Consider the following 19610-nt stretch of genomic DNA (forward strand, 5'->3'; position numbering starts at 1 on the left):
AATTAAGTAATTAATTAATTCATTTTCTAACGCTTTTCCTCACGAGAGTCGCGGGGGTGCTGGAGCCTATCCCAGCTGTCTTTGGGCGAGAGGCGGGGTACACCCTGGACTGGTCGCCAGCCAATCACAGGGCACATATAGACAACCATTCACACTCACATTCATACCTATGGACAATTTGGAGTCGCCAATTAACCTAGCATGTTTTTGGAATGTGGGAGGAAACTGGTGTACCCGGAGAAAACCCACGCATGCACCGGGAGAACATGCAAACTCCACACAGAGATGGCCGAGGGTGGAGTCATACAAAATATGCAACATTAATATAATGTACATGTCATTGTACATCAATATCTCACTATATGGTAACGTTGAGAGGAGTTGCCGCTGCAGTACCCAGTTTAGCCTGCTTTCACCCTATTAGAGTGTGGGTGTGTGTGTCTGAAGATCACATCGCACCCCCTGCTTTCTTGACTGCTGTCGTTGGTGGTCTTTGGGTAAAATTGGAGGTGGTTATGATTGAGATCCTATCAGATACAAGAATGCACTTCCATTATTTCCACTTAACAACAATGGAGGGGAAAGTGTGTGTGTGTGTGTGTGTGAAGTGCAAAGCTGCTTAAGCGGATGATTCAGTTGGGGGTTTTCAATCAGCTCTCACCCCCACTTTGTGCTGGGGTGGGGGGTGGACTGAGCTGGAAATTATATATATATATATATATATATATATATATATATATCTGTATATGTGTGTGTGTGTGTGTGTGTGTGTGTGAGGAAGAGAAAGCACAGGAGAGGTGCAATCTGGTATAACTCCATGTGAAAATGACCTACTTCCTGTCAGCTCACTCGCGACTGGATTGCTGTTTTCTGATGTGTGTACAGGGGGAGGAGTGTGTGTGTGTGTGTGTCTGTGTGTCCTCTCAGGGGTCTGCAGTGTAGGTTGCCGTGGCACCATTAAATGATGGATAAGTACCACATCTGACTGAGTAAAGTGAAAGTAAAATAATAAGCCTCAAAATGAAAGCTTACTGTTTAAACTTACCACATTGCACATGCTACAGTATTAACTGCAGGGACATAAGAAACGGCCGCCACTAGCATACCGAGCTAACTAGTTTGTCTCTCAAATTGAGTTATTGTAAACTTAAAGTGTTTCAAATGGAGTGGGGAAGAAGGACAAAAAGCCCAAAAGTACCACTTCCACACGGAATAGAACTTTTTTTTTCTCCGCTCCATTATGCCAGACATGGCTGCTTATATGTAATGGTAATGGTTTTATTTCATTTGAACATGCATCAGATTACAATTGAGTGCATCCCATAATAAGTTCACAGTTCCACATGTCCAAAAGGAGTAGGAAGAAGCAAAGCTTATTAAATCCTACCCCTCCATCTGGTAGTTTTACAATTATTAATTGTGACATTTGTTCACTTCCTGCCTTCCCGCTTTCTTATTTTTATTTTTATTTTTACAATCAGTAACTGTTACATTTGTTCACATCCCGCTCTCCTAATTTATTTTTATTTTTATTTTTATTTTTATTTTTATTTTTATTTTTATTTTTATTTTTATTTTTATTTTTATTTTTATTTTTATTTTTATTTTTATTTTTATTTTTATTTGTTACAATCAGTAACTGTTACATTTGTTCACTTCCTGCTCTCCTTTTTTATTTTTATTTTTATTTTTATTTTTATTTTTACAATCAGTAACTGTTACATTTGTTCACTTCCCGCTCTCCATTTTTATTTTTATTTTTATTTGTTACAATCAGTAACTGTTACATTTGTTCACTTCCTGCTCTCCTTTTTTATTTTTATTTTTATTTTTATTTTTATTTTTATTTTTATTTTTATTTTTACAATCAGTAACTGTTACATTTGTTCACTTCCCGCTCTCCATTTTTATTTTTATTTTTATTTTTATTTTTATTTTTATTTTTATTTTTATTTTTATTTTTATTTTTATTTTTATTTTTATTTTTATTTTTATTTTTATTTTTATTTTTATTTTTATTTTTATTTTTATTTTTATTTTTATTTGTTACAATCAGTAACTGTTACATTTGTTCACTTCCTGCTCTCCTTTTTTATTTTTATTTTTATTTTTATTTTTATTTTTATTTTTACAATCAGTAACTGTTACATTTGTTCACTTCCCGCTCTCCATTTTTATTTTTATTTTTATTTGTTACAATCAGTAACTGTTACATTTGTTCACTTCCTGCTCTCCTTTTTTATTTTTATTTTTATTTTTATTTTTATTTTTATTTTTATTTTTATTTTTATTTTTATTTTTACAATCAGTAACTGTTACATTTGTTCACTTCCCGCTCTCCATTTTTATTTTTATTTTTATTTTTATTTTTATTTTTATTTTTATTTTTATTTTTATTTTTATTTTTATTTTTATTTTTATCACATACCGAAATACGAGGTGATATGACCATACAATGACATAATCGGTACTGTAATGTAATATAATGTAATTTATATAATATTACTGACATCTTGTGACCAGAATACTAAAAACTTGTCTTTGAAATGTTGTCACAGCATGATAAGCACTTCCCCCTCGGTTTAAGGAGAATTGGGACACCATTTGATTCTTGTGAACGCGCAAAAACGATGGATAAGGGGTAGAATTGTGATTCAGCCTAAGTGTATATTAAGTTATGATAACTAGGTTTCCCCGGGGATGGAATATGTAAAACCTTTGCCGTGTTTGTTTTGTTGCAGCTCCCTGCAATGTTAATTAGTCAACAACAGGTCTATCAAAGATAATATTTGAGCTGGTAAGGCCAAGTCAGACGCTCCGGCTTGTGTCACCCCCTCACCGGGGACATTTTAGAATGTACGTACTGTCAAGAGGTAATATAGTGAGTAGTGCCATTTTTGTCTGGTTTTAATTTAGGTCAGGAGTGTTTTTGGCTTCATTGAGTAGATATGCAGCTCCCAAAGCTTAATCCCTGTGAATCCGACCGGCTGATGGCAATTCATTCGGTTCTTTTTTTATTTTCCTCCTCACCCCCTTTTCTCTCTCTCTTTGCATTCCAGTACCTGAAGACCTGTCGGGGGAGGAACGAGATGAGCTGTGTAACATCCGACGCAGGAAAAAGGAGCTGCTGGATGATATTGAAGTGAGTAACGGTCCCATGATGAGGTGTTATTTAGTTTCGGCGGAGTCCGATATAATATCATGCTAATATTATTGTTGGCTATTGCACAGCAGCTACAGTCAATGCAATATTGGTGATGTTTTCTCAGCGCTATTTATTAAATGTGAGTTGTTCTTTTTTTGTATTAGATTTAAAATCATTGCATGGATATGATAAGCTCTTTTCTTTCTTTCTGCAGCGGCTGAAGTTCGAGATAGCCGAGGTAATGACGGAAATCGAGCAGTTAACCTGTGTAGGGGAGAGGTGAGTTACGGTTACTTACCTATGAACCTTACCTAACCTATAAATAGCTTGTATGTGTAATCATATAGAGTAGAATGTTTCATTTATATTCTGTTAACAATGGCTGAGCCAATGGAAGAATAATACTGGCATCATTCCCGTTGATGGGAGTGTTTCTGACTTCCCAGCATGTCTTGCAAAACTTGTTTTGTAAAAAGTTTCTCTGTGTGACAGTGTGCACTAAACTTTGATGTCAAGCAGGGGGCCACAAAGTATGGGCTGCGATTACCCTGTGGGCCGCATGTTTGAAACCCCTGATTTAGAGTGTCAAAAATAGCCAAATATATGTGCAAAGTTTTATTAAAATGTAAAGAATCTTATTAAAAAATAGCCGCTGACGTAAAATGGTATATTCATATTTTATTTTATTTTATTTTAAAAATATATTATTATTTATTATATATATATATATTATATAGCTTTTTAATATATTTTTATATTCACTTTTTAAATAAATATAGAAAAAGGTAAATATACTGTTCAATCCTCACCGCAACAGTGGCACACTCATGGTAGTCTCTGCAGCCGGGTTAGCAGCGTTAGCACTTCCATCTCATGTTCCCCATGATGACAGATGGTAAACATGGTTGATACCATATTTATACAACAACCTTTTATGCCGTCTTTTTTGCTGTTCACTCCCACTGTGCAGCCTCTCCTCCTTTGTATCTCTGCGGGGATCTTGGCGTAGCAAAGGGGTGCTCAAAGCCAACCGCTGCTCCCGAGTGTAAACTATGGAGCAAGCGGCAAGCTACTAATGTAACAAGATGAACATCCATAGCTCCACACTGGCTTAAGGGGTTGGTATGGCACCAAAAAACAATAATAAATACATAAATAAATACACTACATACAATAAATAAAGCACTATTAAACACTAACAACGTCACAGAAGATATAAAGCTACAATAACTAGCTTGCACTCGGGCGGCGCCATCTTGAAACACATCAAATCCAGTCTATATCGATATGAACGTTATGTTTGTTTTTGATATTGTGCTGAAAAGAAATTGATATTTCAAAAATAATACCCAATATTGCAGACATAATCAGAGACATAAATATCAATCAAGTCTGATGCTTGTGTGTCTCAGCGACCATTAGTGACACCTAGTGACCATTATAATTATAAAAAAGAATTAAATGCATCTTTTTGTTATTTTTGTGCTTGAAAATGCTGAATTTAGGCCAATTTCCATATGCATATTTTTTTTACTAATAACAGGCCGTATTTGTAAGGGACAACCACTAAATTTGAACCGCGATGTTACTATTGTACTATTCAATAATAAACAGAAATTTATGAATAAAATGTTTTATATTAGTTTGGTGGGGCTGCACGGTGGACGAGTGGTTATGAAATATTTTATTTTAATTAAAGCACTTTTTTGTGTACATTCACTATATATATACAGGGCTGGTTCTTTTCAGTGGGTAGTTTGCCTTTTAGATTTATACAAGTTTCTGAATGCTATTTTTGTCCTTAAAAAACATTTATTTCTAGGATTTTTTTTTATTTTATTTATTTTTATTTTAGATTAATTTTTACTTTTTTTAATGTTTTAATTTTAAGATTTTTTAAAGGTTTTTGGCTTTTAATTTATTAATTTAATTTGAATCGTATTGATTGTTATTATTCTGTGTTCTCCCCGTGCATGCATGAGTTTTCTCCGGGTACTCCGGTTTCCTCCCACATTCCAAAAACATGCTAGGTTAATTGGCGACTCCAAATTGTCCATAGGTATGAATGTGAGTGTGAATGTTGTTTGTCTATATGTGCCCTGTGATTGGCTGGCGACCAGTCCAGGGTGTACCCCGCCTCTTGCCTGAAGACAGCTGGGATAGGCTCCAGCACCCCAGCGACCTTTGTGAGGATAAGCGGTAGAAAATGAATGAATGAATGAATGAATATTAGTTTGGTTTTCTTTTCATATTTGCATAGTAAGAATTGTGTGTGTGTGTGTGTTAATCCCCCCCAGACTAAACATTAGCTAGCCGCCTGGTTTCCTAGGCTTTCATTTGATTGGTTGCTGAGGTGGAGCGAGGTGGTGTGTCCCAGTTGCAATGGGCCAAAGAGGTTTGGACTCATTTAGCGCCTAGCAATCAGGGGGGAACCTGCACCAAGGTGCTCATGCAACAGCGACAACCAATAACTAAATCACTAAAACAAACATTATTATGTTGACCAGGAGGGTCAGGTGACCTGTGGGCTATCAACGGCAAGCACTTAACTGTCACCTGATAGATGTTTCTGTGCGTTTCTATGCAGCAAAACCACACAAAGAAACAAACAGATCGCCATGGGGAGGAAGAAGTTCAACATGGACCCCAAAAAGGTCAGGAGCCACCCTTAAAATCCCTTTTGGAACCTTTTGTTTGTGTAAATGTTGTATTTACAGGGGATCCAATTCCTCCTGGAAAACGATCTTCTGCAAAACACCCCAGAGGACATCGCGCAGTTCCTCTACAAAGGCGAAGGGCTTAACAAGACGGTGATCGGGGACTACTTAGGAGAACGGTGAGGTTACACTACTTCTCATGTCCACCATTTTTCACACTCTCTTCATCGCTCTGTCACCGGGGGAAATTGGTTGTGTGGATTTATGAGGCAGAACAGCTACAATAAATGCGCTTTACAACCCAAATAAGTGAATAAGTTGTCTCTATTTTTGAATGAGAAGTTTGTCAACATGGACGCTCGTCTCCCCTCCTAGGGACGACTTCAACATCAAGGTCCTGCAGGCGTTTGTGGAGCTGCACGAGTTTGCGGACCTCAACCTCGTACAAGCCTTAAGGTGACTTATATATTGGATATATTGGAATTTGATCATGAAATGTGCCAACTTAAATATACTGTAATGATTATTACAGGCAGTTCCTGTGGAGCTTCAGACTTCCTGGTGAAGCTCAGAAGATCGATCGTATGATGGAGGCGTTTGCTTCCAGGTACTGCCAATGCAATCCTGGCGTCTTCCAGTCCACAGGTACACACACACACACACACACACACACACACAATGTCATCCCTGTGCTTCTGGAGAATTCTATGATGTGCTGTGATCCTCCTGTTCTCAGTTTCTCAGCAGTGACACAAGGAAATATAATTTTTCCTCATTAGCATTCATGTCTCCAGCGGCTATAAATAAATTCCTCCATGTTCAATAATAGTCAGGAGTTCCCATCCCTCGTCTCCTCCTGTCTTGACATGAGGGGAAACTCACGGGGGGACGCAGGTGACATGCTGATGTATCATGAATATTGATGCGTCGCTGCACCAGACTTTAGTTATTGGCCATGTCAGAGCGCCGGCGAGCACATGGGGTCGTAAATGACAGTACGGATTGATTGAGGTGGTTAGCCTGCAGAGGGATGGAGGCTGGCAGGAGTGATGGTGTGGCTTCATGGGATCAATGGAGCAGTGTTTGTGTTCATAGGAAGGGAATAATGAGGGATTTCCGGCTTCCATCTTATATAAACACCTTTCACGATGATGAAGTTACACTAAGTGTAGATACAGTTGCACTGTATTTGGTAATACTTTACACTTTAATACTTTACATCATTAACTACTCTATATTTATGTGCATTAGTCATTAGTTCCTCATTAGTTTTTTATTAGTTCCTCAGTAACTACTCTACTCATTAATTCATCAGCAACTACTCTATATTTATGTGCATTAGTCATTAGTTCCTCATTAGTTCCTCAGTAACTACTCTACTCATTAATTCCTCAGTAACTACTCTATATAGTATGTGCATGAGTGATTAGTTCCTCATTAGTTTTTTTATTAGTTCCTCGGTAACTACTCTACTCATTAATTCATCATTAACTACTCTATATTTATGTGCATTAGTCATTAGTTCCTCATTAGTTTTTTATTAGTTCCTCAGTAACTACTCTACTCATTAATTCATCAGTAACTACTCTATATTTATGTGCCTTAGTCATTAGTTCCTCATTAGTTTTTTTATTAGTCCCTCTAACTACTCTACTCATTAATTCCTCAGTAACTACTCCACTCATTAATTCCTCAGTAACTACTCTATATAGTATGTGCATAAGTGATTCGTTCCTCATTAGTTTTTTATTAGGTCCTCAGTAACTACTCTACTCATTAATTCATCAGTAACTACTCTATATTTATGTGCCTTAGTCATTAGTTCCTCATTAGTTTTTTATTAGTTCCTCAGTAACTACTCTACTCATGAATTCCTCAGTAACTACTCCACTCATTAATTCCTCAGTAACTACTCTATATAGTATGTGCATAAGTGATTCGTTCCTCATTAGTTTTTTATTAGTTCCTCAGTAACTACTCTACTCATTAATTCATCAGTAACTACTCTATATTTATGTGCATTAGTCATTAGTTACTCATTAGTTTTTTTATTAGTTCCTCATTAACTACTCTACTCATTAATTCCTCAGTAACTACTCCACTCATTAATTCCTCAGTAACTACTCTATATAGTATGTGCATAAGTGATTCGTTCCTCATTAGTTTTTTATTAGGTCCTCAGTAACTACTCTACTCATTAATTCATCAGTAACTACTCTATATTTATGTGCATTAGTCATTAGTTCCTCATTACTTTTTTATTAGTTCCTCAGTAACTACTCATTAATTCATCAGTAACTACTCTATATTTATGTGCCTTAGTCATTAGTTCCTCATTAGTTTTTTATTAGTTCCTCTGTAACTACTCTACTCATTAATTCCTCAGTAACTACTCCACTCATTAATTCCTCAGTAACTACTCTATATAGTATGTGCATAAGTGATTTGTTCCTCAGTAGTTTTTTTATTAGTTCCTCAGTAACTACTCTACTCATTAATTCATCAGTAACTACTCTATATTTATGTGCATTAGTCATTAGTTCCTCAGTTTTTTATTAGTTCCTCAGTAACTACTCTACTCATTAATTCATCAGTAACTACTCTATTTATGTGCCTTAGTCATAGTTCCTCATTAGTTTTTTATTAGTTCCTCAGTAACTACTCTACTCATGAATTCCTCAGTAACTACTCTATATTTATGTGCATTAGTCATTAGTTCCTCATTAGTTTCTTTTATTCGTTCCTCATTAACTACTCTACTCATTAATTCCCCAGTAACTACTCCACTCATTAATTCCTCAGTAACTACTCTATATAGTATGTGCATAAGTGATTCGTTCCTCATTAGTTTTTTTATTAGTTCCTCAGTAACTACTCTACTCATGAATTCATCAGTAACTACTCTATATTTATGTGCATTAGTCATTAGTTCCTCATTAGTTTTTTATTAGTTCCTCAGTAACTACTCTAATCATTAATTCATCAGTAACTACTCTATATTTATGTGCCTTAGTCATTAGTTCCTCATTAGTTTTTTATTAGTTCCTCAGTAACTACTCTACTCATGAATTCCTCAGTAACTACTCCACTCATGAATTCCTCAGTAACTACTCTATATAGTATGTGCATGAGTGATTAGTTCCTCTAAATGCATGTGCCTTAGTTCCCCAATAACTACTTTACTCATTAACTCATTGGTAGTTCTTCAGTAACTACTCTAAATTGACGTGCCTCAGTTCCTCCGTAACTATTCTACTCATTTGTTCCTCAGTAACTACTCTATATTTATGTGACTTAGTCATTTGTTCCTTGTGTTCTTTATTAATTCATCAGTAACTGCTCTAAATGTATGTGCCTTAGTTCCTCAGTAAGTACTGTGCCTCAGTCAATACTTTCTCATTAGTTCGTCAGTAACCACTCTAAATGTATCTGCCTTCGTTCCTCAGTAATTATTTTATTCATTAACTCCTAGTTAGTTCATTAGTTCTTCAGTAACTGCTCTAAATTGATGCGTGTCAGTTCCTCAGTAACTACTCATTTGTTCCTCTGTAACTATTCTAAATATACGTGCCTTACATATTACGTATACGTGTTCCTCTGCCACTACTCTGCTCTTTAGTTCCTTGTTAGTGCTTCAATAGTTCCTCAGTAACTACTCTAAATGTATGTGTCTTAGTTCCTCGGTAACTACTCATTAGTTCCTCTTTAGTTCTTCAATCACTCCTTAGTAACTACTCTAAATGTATGTGCCTTAGTCATTAGTTAATCATTAGTTCTACATTGGTTCCTCAGTAACTGCACTAAATTCTTGTGCCTGAATTCCTCAGTAACCACTCTACTCCTTAGTTCCTCATTAGTTCCCTAGTAACTGTAACTGTTTTTGTGTACCTTATTGTAAAGTGAGACCAGTTATTATTATATGATTTGGCTCTTTATATGATTGTTGGCTCAATGTGTGTTTTTACCTCCACAGACACCTGCTACGTCCTTTCCTTTGCCATCATTATGCTAAACACCAGCCTTCACAATCCCAACGTCCGAGACAAGCCCCCTGTGGAGCGCTTCATCTCCATGAACAGAGGAATCAATGAGGGCGGTGACCTCCCGGAGGAGCTACTCAGGGTAAGGACTTTAGGAAACGTATCCCAGTCTTGACTTAAAGAGCAGTTTGATCCACCCTCTCATGGCAGCATCATTTCAGTGGAAAAACAGGCACCATGTGCTTTTGAAATCAAAGCATCCTGAAAGGGGAAACTCGGTCTGTCAGTGTCGGCTCATCTGTCGATGTAAATTCATGTTTTTTTTGTGTCCTATCCAGAATCTCTACGACAGCATCAAGAGCGAACCATTTAAGATTCCTGAGGATGACGGCAACGACCTGACGCACACGTTCTTTAACCCGGACAGGGAGGGCTGGCTGCTCAAATTAGGTTTGTGTACATCCATTTTACACCTTTTAATTGCAAGTGCTTGCTGTTCTTATCGATATTGACCACTCCTCCCTCTGCTTTCAATACCTTTTACAGTAAAAGGAACTACTTTTAACGGTTGCACCCTAGTGTCACTCAACTAGTCTTAGGTTATGTTCAAGTGCTGTTTATCTTGCATTACTTGAATGAAGGTACTTAATTTCGTAAACACACGGAAATGCGAGTGATCCAGATGTTTTGTGTTCATATTAACATGTCGCATTTGTTTGGCAACGTGACCGACCACATCAAAACATTGCGCATCATACCCTGCAGTGTGAACGTAGCCTAACTGATGTTATTGAAAACTTCTGAAAAGTCTCAATTAAATTTTAAGCAATTAAATATTTTATTTGAATTAAAACACTTTTTTGTGTACATTCACTATATATATACAAGGCTGGTTCTTTTCAGTGGGTAGTTTGCCTTTTAGATTTATACACGTTTCTGAATGCTATTTTTGTCCTTAAAAAAACATTTATTTCTAGGATATTATTCATTTTATTTTCATTTCATTTTATTATTTTATTTTATTTTATATTTTTTTTACAATTTTTTTAATGTTTGAATTTTAAGATTTTTAAAAAGGTTTTTGGCTTTTAATTTATTAATTTAATATGAATTTTATTGATTATTATTATCATTATTATTTTGGGCGACTCCAAATTGTCCATAGGTATGAATTTGAGTGTGAATGGTTGTTTGTCTATATGTGCCCTGTGATTGGCTGGCCACCAGTCCAGGGTGTACCCCGCCTCTCGCCCCAAGACAGCTGGGATAGGCTCCAGCACCCCCGTGGTGGTACAAAATAAATGAATGAATGAATGAATGAATATTATTATTTTGAAAATATTTTATTAATATTGTGACTGATTACTATACTATACTATACTATACTATACTATACTATACTATACTATACTATACTATACTATACTATACTATAAATACATTGGTCACACTCCCAAGACAATGTTACAGCAGCACAGGAGGAGAGAAGGTGTATAGCTTCTACCCTGGCACGCCCATATAAGGAAGTCTGACTCATTGTGACATCATAGTGTGCCAATGCTAGAAAAAAACTCCCTGAAACCGAGCTTTCAGAGCACAAACCTCATTATCTGAAACTTTGGCATGGTTAAACATGACAATCCAACATTCTAACTACATTTATTGGTCAGAAAAGTGGAAAAAGCATAATAGGTCCCCTTTAATGAAATGATGCAAAAGTCATCACTTCCCGTCTTGAAACATTTGCATCCTTGGCTATTCATAGCCATGGTTGTTTTTAATCCCTATGTGTGAAATTGTGTATTTAATTGGGTCATGTATTGTATAATTACCGTCGTAAATAGGCCATTTTAAAACCTAATGATTTGAATTGGACTAATCTCAATAGAGATGCTGCATGAACAACATGACAGAATGTGTTTTATGATGCTATTTCCAGCTAGCGAGTACATTGTTTACTTCCATGTGGTTTTCATTTGGACATGACCGCATTACACTTACGCAGCTGTACAAGTTTCCTGCTGCTTGACTACGAAGCATCACCACCTTTTACAAGGTCCCCCCCCCCCTTAGGATTGACTTTTATGTGTTTTTCACTGTAAACACTGTCTGTGTACCATTTGTTGTTGTCGGAGAAGCAAGGCACTGCAAGTGATGATTCATTAACACATCTGGCGCTCACGTGCCTCTCCACGTATAGAAACTAGCGAGTATGAATGCAAATATAGCTCTATTGTGCCTCACAGCTTTAACATGATTACGTTATGGTACGCTTCCTCCCTCCGAGCCATTTCTCGCACCAGTTCTTGCCGTAATATCTCTTAATTTGCCTCTAAAAATAAACCTCGGAGGATGTGAAAAGATTTTTTTAATGCGTGTATGTACACAGGGTGGAAATTTGGCTGTGCTGAAAATTCAATAGCTGGAGTTTATTGAAATGGAAGGAAAGTTGGGTGGAAAGTTGTGTGCACAAAGCATTAAATGACAATAGATGATCACTTCCTGTCTGCTCTTCTTCTTGCCATCAGGCGGCAGAGTGAAAACCTGGAAGAGGAGATGGTTCATCCTGACCGACAACTGCCTCTACTACTTTGAATACACCACGGTGGGTCACATGACAAAACGTTTGCATGCACGCTTTCATGGGTTTGGTTTCCTTTTGAATGTATGAAAAACGCTACAACGCCTCAACAGTCAAAAACATCCAGTAATCCAGTAACTACGTGCGAAGTACGTTTTGCTTTGTCTTTGGATTTTTTGCGTTACCATCTCAAAGTGGTACCGATGACGGCAACCGTCAAAAAAAAAAAACCAAAGGTTAACCCCTTACCTTTTTTGCCAAAAATTAACACCTCCACAAAGTGGAATTGTCTGCACTTTTTGGGTCTTGTGGGACCCCTGATTACGGTGTGTGAAGTTTCCACTTCATTTGGGAGCAGAAAAGTGTAGTTGATGCAAGTTGGGAACCCCCCCCCCCAAAAACAAAAAAACATTTACCATTTTTTATCGAAAATCAACACCTCTACAAAGTGGAATTTTCTGCACTTTTTGGGTCCTTATGGGACCCCCCCATGAGGGTGTGGAAGATTTCCACTTCATTTCAGAGCAGTAAGGTGCAGTTGAAGAAAGTTGGAAAAAAAAACCTAAAGGTTAACCCCTTACCATTTTTTATGGAAAATCAACACCTCTACAAAGTGGACTTTTTTGCACTTTTTGGGTCCTTCTGGGACTCTCAATGAGGGTGTACAAGGTTTCCACTTCATTTGGGAGCAGTAAACTGTAGTTGAAGAAAGTTGGAAAAAAATGGGTTAATAACCTCTTACCTTTTTGCCAAAAATCAACACCTCGAAAAGGTGGCATTTTCTGCCATTTCTGGGTCCTTGTGGGTCCCCACATGAGGATGTGCAAGGTTTTCACTTCATTTCAGAGAAAAAAAGTGCAGTTGATACAAGTTGGACCCCCCCCCCAAAAAAACCAAAAACATAAGGTTAAACCCTTACCATTTTTACCAAAAATCAACACCTCTACAAAGTGGAAATTTCTGCCATTTTTTGGGTCTTGTGGGACCCCTGATTAAGGTGTGTGAAGTTTCCACTTCATTTGGGAGCAGAAAAGTGTAGTTGATGCAAGTTGGAACCCCCATCCACCCCCCCCCCCCCCCAAAAAAACAATACATAAGGTTAACCCCTTACCATTTTTACCAAAAATCAACACCTCTACAAAGTGGAATTTTCTGCCATTTTTTGGGTCCTTCTGGGACCCCTGATGAGGGTGTGGAAGGTTTCCACTTCATTTGGGAGCAGAAAAGTGCAGTTCAAGCAAGTTGGAAAAAAAAAGAAGGGTTAACCCCTTACCATTTTTACCAAAAATCAACACCTCTGCAAAGTGGAATTTTCTGCCATTTTTTTGGTCTTGTGGGACCCCTGATTAAGGTGTGTGAAGTTTCCACTTCATTTGGGAGCAGAAAAGTGTAGTTGATGCAAGTTGGAACCCCCCCCCAAAAAAAACAATACATAAGGTTAACCCCTTACCATTTTTACCAAAAATCAACACCTCTACAAAGTGGAATTTTCTGCCATTTTTTGGGTCTTGTGGGACCCCTGATTGAGGTGTGTGAAGTTTCCACTTCATTTGGGAGCAGAAAAGTGTAGTTGATGCAAGTTGGAACCGCCCCACCCCAAAAAAAACAAAACAAAACATAAGGTTAACCCCTTACCATTTTTACCAAAAATCGACACCTCTACAAAGTGGAATTTTCTGCCATTTTTTGGGTCCTTCTGGGACCCCTGATGAGGGTGTGGAAGGTTTCCACTTCATTTGGGAGCAGAAAAGTGCAGTTCAAGCAAGTTGGAAAAAAAAAGAAGGGTTAACCCCTTACCATTTTTACCAAAAATCAACACCTCGAAAAGGTGGCATTTTCTGCCATTTCTGGGTCCTTGTGGGTCCCCACATGAGGATGTGCAAGGTTTTCACTTCATTTCAGAGAAGAAAAGTGCAGTTCAAGCAAGTTGGAAAAAAAAAGAAGGGTTAACCCCTTACCATTTTTACCAAAAATCAACACCTCTACAAAGTGGAATTTTCTGCCATTTTTTGGGTCTTGTGGGACCCCTGATTGAGGTGTGTGAAGTTTCCACTTCATTTGGGAGCAGAAAGGTGTAGTTGATGCAAGTTGGAACCGCCCCCCCCCAAAAAAAAACCAAAACAAAACATAAGGTTAACCCCTTACCATTTTTACCAAAAATCAACACCTCTACAAAGTGGAATTTTCTGCCATTTTTTGGGTCGTCCTGGGACCCCTGATGAGGGTGTGTGAAGTTTCCACTTCATTTGGGAGCAGAAAAGTGTAGTTGATGCAAGTTGGAACCCCCCACCCCCCCCCCCCCAAAAAAAACAATACATAAGGTTAACCCCTTACCATTTTTACCAAAAATCAACACCTCTACAAAGTGGAATTTTCTGCCATTTTTGGGTCCGTCTGGGACCCCTGATGAGGGTGTGGAAGGTTTCCACTTCATTTGGGAGCAGAAAAGTGCAGTTCAAGCAAGTTGGAAAAAAAAAAAGAAGGGTTAACCCCTTACCATTTTTACCAAAAATCAACACCTCTACAAAGTGGAATTTTCTGCCATTTTTTTGGTCTTGTGGGACCCCTGATTAAGGTGTGTGAAGTTTCCACTTCATTTGGGAGCAGAAAAGTGTAGTTGATGCAAGTTGGAACCCCCCCCCCCAAAAAAAAACAATACATAAGGTTAACCCCTTACCATTTTTACCAAAAATCAACACCTCTACAAAGTGGAATTTTCTGCCATTTTTTGGGTCTTGTGGGACCCCTGATTGAGGTGTGTGAAGTTTCCACTTCATTTGGGAGCAGAAAAGTGTAGTTGATGCAAGTTGGACCCCCCCCCCCAAAAAAAACCAAAACAAAACATAAGGTTAACCCCTTACCATTTTTACCAAAAATCAACACCTCTACAAAGTGGAATTTTCTGCCATTTTTTGGGTCGTCCTGGGACCCCTGATGAGGGTGTGTGAAGTTTCCACTTCATTTGGGAGCAGAAAAGTGTAGTTGATGCAAGTTGGAACCCCCCACCCCCCCCAAAAAAAAACAATACATAAGGTTAACCCCTTACCATTTTTACCAAAAATCAACACCTCTACAAAGTGGAATTTTCTGCCATTTTTTTGGGTCTTGTGGGACCCCTGATTGAGGTGTGTGAAGTTTCCACTTCATTTGGGAGCAGAAAAGTGTAGTTGATGCAAGTTGGAACCCCCCCCCCCAAAAAAAAACAAAACAAAACATAAGGTTAACCCCTTACCATTTTTACCAAAAATCAACACCTCTACAAAGTGGAATTTTCTGCCATTTTTTGGGTCCTTCTGGGACCCCTGATGAGGGTGTGGAAGGTTTCCACTTCATTTGGGAGCAGAAAAGTGCAGTTCAAGCAAGTTGGAAAAAAAAAAAAAAGGGTTAACCCCTTACCATTTTTACCAAAAATCAACACCTCTACAAAGTGGAATTTTCTGCCATTTTTGGGACCTTCTGCGACTCTTGATGAGGGTGTGGAAGGTTTGCACTTCACCCACCTTGAATGTAAATGTATACATGGTCACGTGCTATGTATTGATTCAGGCATGTGTGTTAAGATTATACGAGTGTCCTTGAAGTCTCGTGTTGCTGTGAGCTGCTACATCAGCACCGTACTCCCGCTATATTATCCTCCAGGAGGCCATCGTTATGAGCCATCGCTCACACGTGATGGTCCCCAGTATCAGGGCCAAAGTCATGGGCATCAGACTGGATCTATGTCCTTCTTCGGTATATTCACTATGCTTTCCTCCCGTCAGGACAAGGAGCCTCGTGGGATCATTCCCCTGGAGAATCTCAGCATCCGGGAGGTGGAGGAGCCCAGGAAACCTGTGAGTGCCCCCCCTCCCTCCCCCAACTGACCAACAACCCGTCTGTTATTAACCGTAATAACCGTTCCCCTGCTGCTTGCCATGGTCGTCACGCAGAACTGCTTCGAGCTGTACAACCCAAACCACAAGGGCCAGGTCATCAAAGCCTGCAAGACGGAGGCGGACGGCCGCGTCGTCGAGGGCAACCACGTGGTCTACCGAATATCAGCACCCACGCCAGAGGAGAAGGAGGAGTGGATTAAGTCCATCAAGTAAGTGGTAGAAAATGACAAATGAAGACAGAAGTATAGTATTTATAGTAGGAAATTTCAGTTTATTATTAATAAAAATTCAAAAAAACATTCCCATAAATCCATAAATACTTCATTTCAGTTAGTTTTACTTATAAATAAATAGTTCACCCAGACCATAGAAGCCACACGGGATCTCGCCCTCTTAGACCCACCACCTTCGGGGGCAAACATAAGGGTCCGGTGCATTGTGTGTTGGGTGGCGGTCAAGGGCGGATGCCTGGGTGACCTGGTCTTCAGCGGCCAAATCTGGTTCTTGGGACATTGAAAGTCACTTTTCTGGTGGGGACAGAGCCTGAACTTGTGCGAGAGGTCGACCCACAGTTTGGGTTTTGGAACCCAAAGTAGAGGGGCCATTTGGGGTGGCTTGGGCATGCCCATCCGGGACAAGGCCCCGGGGCAGACCTAGGAGACGCTGGAGAGATTATGTCTCAGGGCTTGGGAACGCCTTGGTGTTCTCCCGGTGGAGCTTGAGGAGGGGACCGGGGACCGGGTAGTCTGGGCTTCCCTGCTGAGACTGCTGCCCCCGTGACCCGGACCTGGATAAATGGACGGATAGTTATTTTGATGTAACTTGTTTATATCGGGACAGTTGTCTAGATATTTCTTTTCAAAGTAAAAATGATACTTAAAATGTATCTTTTTAGTTGGGAACTGATATTTTCTTGAAACTTACCTATGTCTAATCTTTCTTATGGTAGCTTCCATGTTCATATAACCATAGAAGAATATCCCATGTGCCTAGAAGGGTCAGTCCAAATGGTCTAAAACACTAAAGGGGTTTAACCCACCTCATACACCCCAAGCCACATGTTGGACGCTAAAGGTGCTAGCAAAGCAAACGCAATTTGCGGTGGCCAATTTGTTGTTTGGTGAAATTGGGTTACAAACACGAAGAAAGGCGTGGATGTTGGCGGCGGGAAAAGGGAATCAGATATATGCACGGTAGGATGTGCGTGGAGGGGGGGGGGGTGGTTGAGCCCTCTTCTTGCTTTGTAGTGGCGCTAACAGGATTTAGCAGCAGCAGCCGTGGAACTGGGTTCCTCCGTAGAGCCCCACTGGCTTCCTGACTTCCTTCTCCATCAGTAATCTCCTGCACCATTCTTTGCTTTTCTTTATGGCACAAAATCAGGACAAAGAGTGTGTGATTGCGTTTGACTACATGCTTGGCTGCAGGAGAGCATCGCTTGGTGGTGTGGTGGGTGGTTGTGGTGGTGGGGGGGTCCTCAGAAACCATGGAAACCAAACTAGGTCACTGCACAAACTTCTTTCTGTTTTTCCTTTAATCTAGTCAAAGCAGCATGTGCTTACATTAACACATCAAAGATACACAAGACCCCTCCTCTCGTGTTATTTCTCCAGGGCCAGCATCAGCAGAGACCCCTTCTACGACATGCTCGCCACCAGGAAGAGACGCATCGCCAACAAGAAGTGAACGCTAGCTCCTTCACGGACAATCAATCAAGCCACACGGTGCACTGCAACTACACGCAGCCTCAATGCGGAAGACCAAAAAAACAAAAAAAAACAAAACAAAAATGGCCTCCAACTGAGAGGAGGGGGCAGCACATATGTGGACTTCTTGTGCACACTGCTACCGGGTTTCAGGTGCATATTTATCTTTGTGTTCATGTGTGAGATTATCTCCACCGTGCTGCATGACGGGTGTCGTCAGGGAAGTTTGGAGCGTGCAGGTTGGCGTTAGGTTTAGTTTCGACAGGAAATAGACAGTCTGGAGTCAGCTGGACTGATTCGATTAGCGAAGGGCAAACAATTAGCAACTGTGCATACCTTTTAGTTGACTTGCAAAGGCGGAGTGATTTCTTTTATTATTTTTCCTTTCCTACCAAGGAGTATCGGGGCCCCACTGAACAGAAGATGCATTATGAAATGTTATTTTATCACAATATTCATTATATTATGTGAAAAAACTAATGAAGTCATATGACAAAACTTTAAATTTTACTTTAAAGACATTTAATAATAGTAATTTATAAATATTAATAATAATTTCCTAAACATGAGAATATTGGGAGAAAAAGTTGAATTATTACAAGAATTAGGAGAATAAATTAGTGAAAAATTATGATTTTTTTTAAAGATAAAAATCTTTTTAAGAGTAAAAAAAGTAGCAACATTGGGAGAAAACGTTGTAAAATGAAGTGGAAAAAAGTTGCATTTTTACAAGAATTAAATGATAATTTAATGAAAATAAAACATAGAAAATTAGGAGGAAAAAAATTCATATAATAAGAAAAAAAAGTGGAATTTTCCTAGGATGAAGTCTTACAAATGAGAGAATGAAGTCGGAATTTCACAATATTGAATAAAAGTTTTTGTCAAGGAGAAAGTCGTAAAGGAACAACCAAAAAAATCATAACTACATGGAGAAGGTACTGACTTTTTTAAATCTTAAAAATATGACTTGTCCCATAATAAATTTAACAAATTTTATCACGTGATTTCTTTTAAGAAATACATTTTCTAGTAAAAATTACTTTTTAAAAATCCCCCCAAATCATGATAAATATAAAAAATGTAGTTTCATAGTAGTCTGATGTAACCTTAATAATTATACTTATATAAAAAAAAATATATATATAACTCAAATCCAACTTTTTTTCTCCATACATAAAAAAATATGAATTTACCGTCTTATCAGTCCACTTTTCTGTTTCTTTTTTTTTACTTCTTTTGACTGTGCCCTAATTAGGGATGTCCGATATCAGTATGAGATATTTTCCCCCCGATATGTAATAAATGCTGTATACAACACATACGTGTTCATGTAGTGTTACACATATCGGTATCGGAAATTGACAGTTGGACAATATCGGCATATCGGCCATCCCTAGCCCTAATACTTCCTGGTGACGTCCAGTCAGTCTCATACAAAGCTTGCGTCCCAGTGGGGAGGGGCACCAGTCCAGTTAAGCTTTTCCCCTCCTTTTCCTGTCCATGCCCTGTCCGTGAACGTCCACATGTTGTTGTGATGATGTTGGCATGTAACCCCACCGATCTTTGCTTGCTTTTTGTGTTCCTATACGACAATATAACCTATCATTTTTTTGAAAATTATATTTATTTCAATTTGTGAACCGCCTGTAAAAATATGCGTATGCCT

The 19610-nt window shown here is 38.5% G+C and overlaps 1 protein-coding gene across 2 annotated transcripts in view; it reads left to right on the forward strand.

Annotated features, from left to right (window-relative positions):
- Nucleotides 1-18559, forward strand: part of cyth3b (cytohesin 3b) — a 35647-nt gene extending 17088 nt beyond the window's left edge. For both annotated transcript variants that reach the window (XM_058048976.2, XM_058048975.2), the window contains exons 2-13: nt 3060-3142; nt 3360-3424; nt 5733-5799; nt 5863-5981; nt 6178-6258; nt 6335-6447; nt 9776-9924; nt 10121-10232; nt 12311-12387; nt 16125-16196; nt 16293-16447; nt 17849-18559. In XM_058048976.2, the coding sequence (XP_057904959.1) occupies nt 3060-3142; nt 3360-3424; nt 5733-5799; nt 5863-5981; nt 6178-6258; nt 6335-6447; nt 9776-9924; nt 10121-10232; nt 12311-12387; nt 16125-16196; nt 16293-16447; nt 17849-17921 (1166 nt within the window). In that variant the 3' untranslated portion in view covers nt 17922-18559. The remainder of the gene's footprint in view (nt 1-3059; nt 3143-3359; nt 3425-5732; nt 5800-5862; nt 5982-6177; nt 6259-6334; nt 6448-9775; nt 9925-10120; nt 10233-12310; nt 12388-16124; nt 16197-16292; nt 16448-17848) is intronic.
- The last annotated feature ends 1051 nt before the right edge of the window (nt 18560-19610 follow it).

Source organism: Doryrhamphus excisus, linkage group LG16, assembly GCF_037039965.1.
Source record: "Doryrhamphus excisus strain RoL-2023G ecotype Guam linkage group LG16, RoL_Dexc_Guam_v1.1, whole genome shotgun sequence".
Lineage (NCBI taxonomy): Eukaryota > Metazoa > Chordata > Actinopteri > Syngnathiformes > Syngnathidae > Doryrhamphus > Doryrhamphus excisus.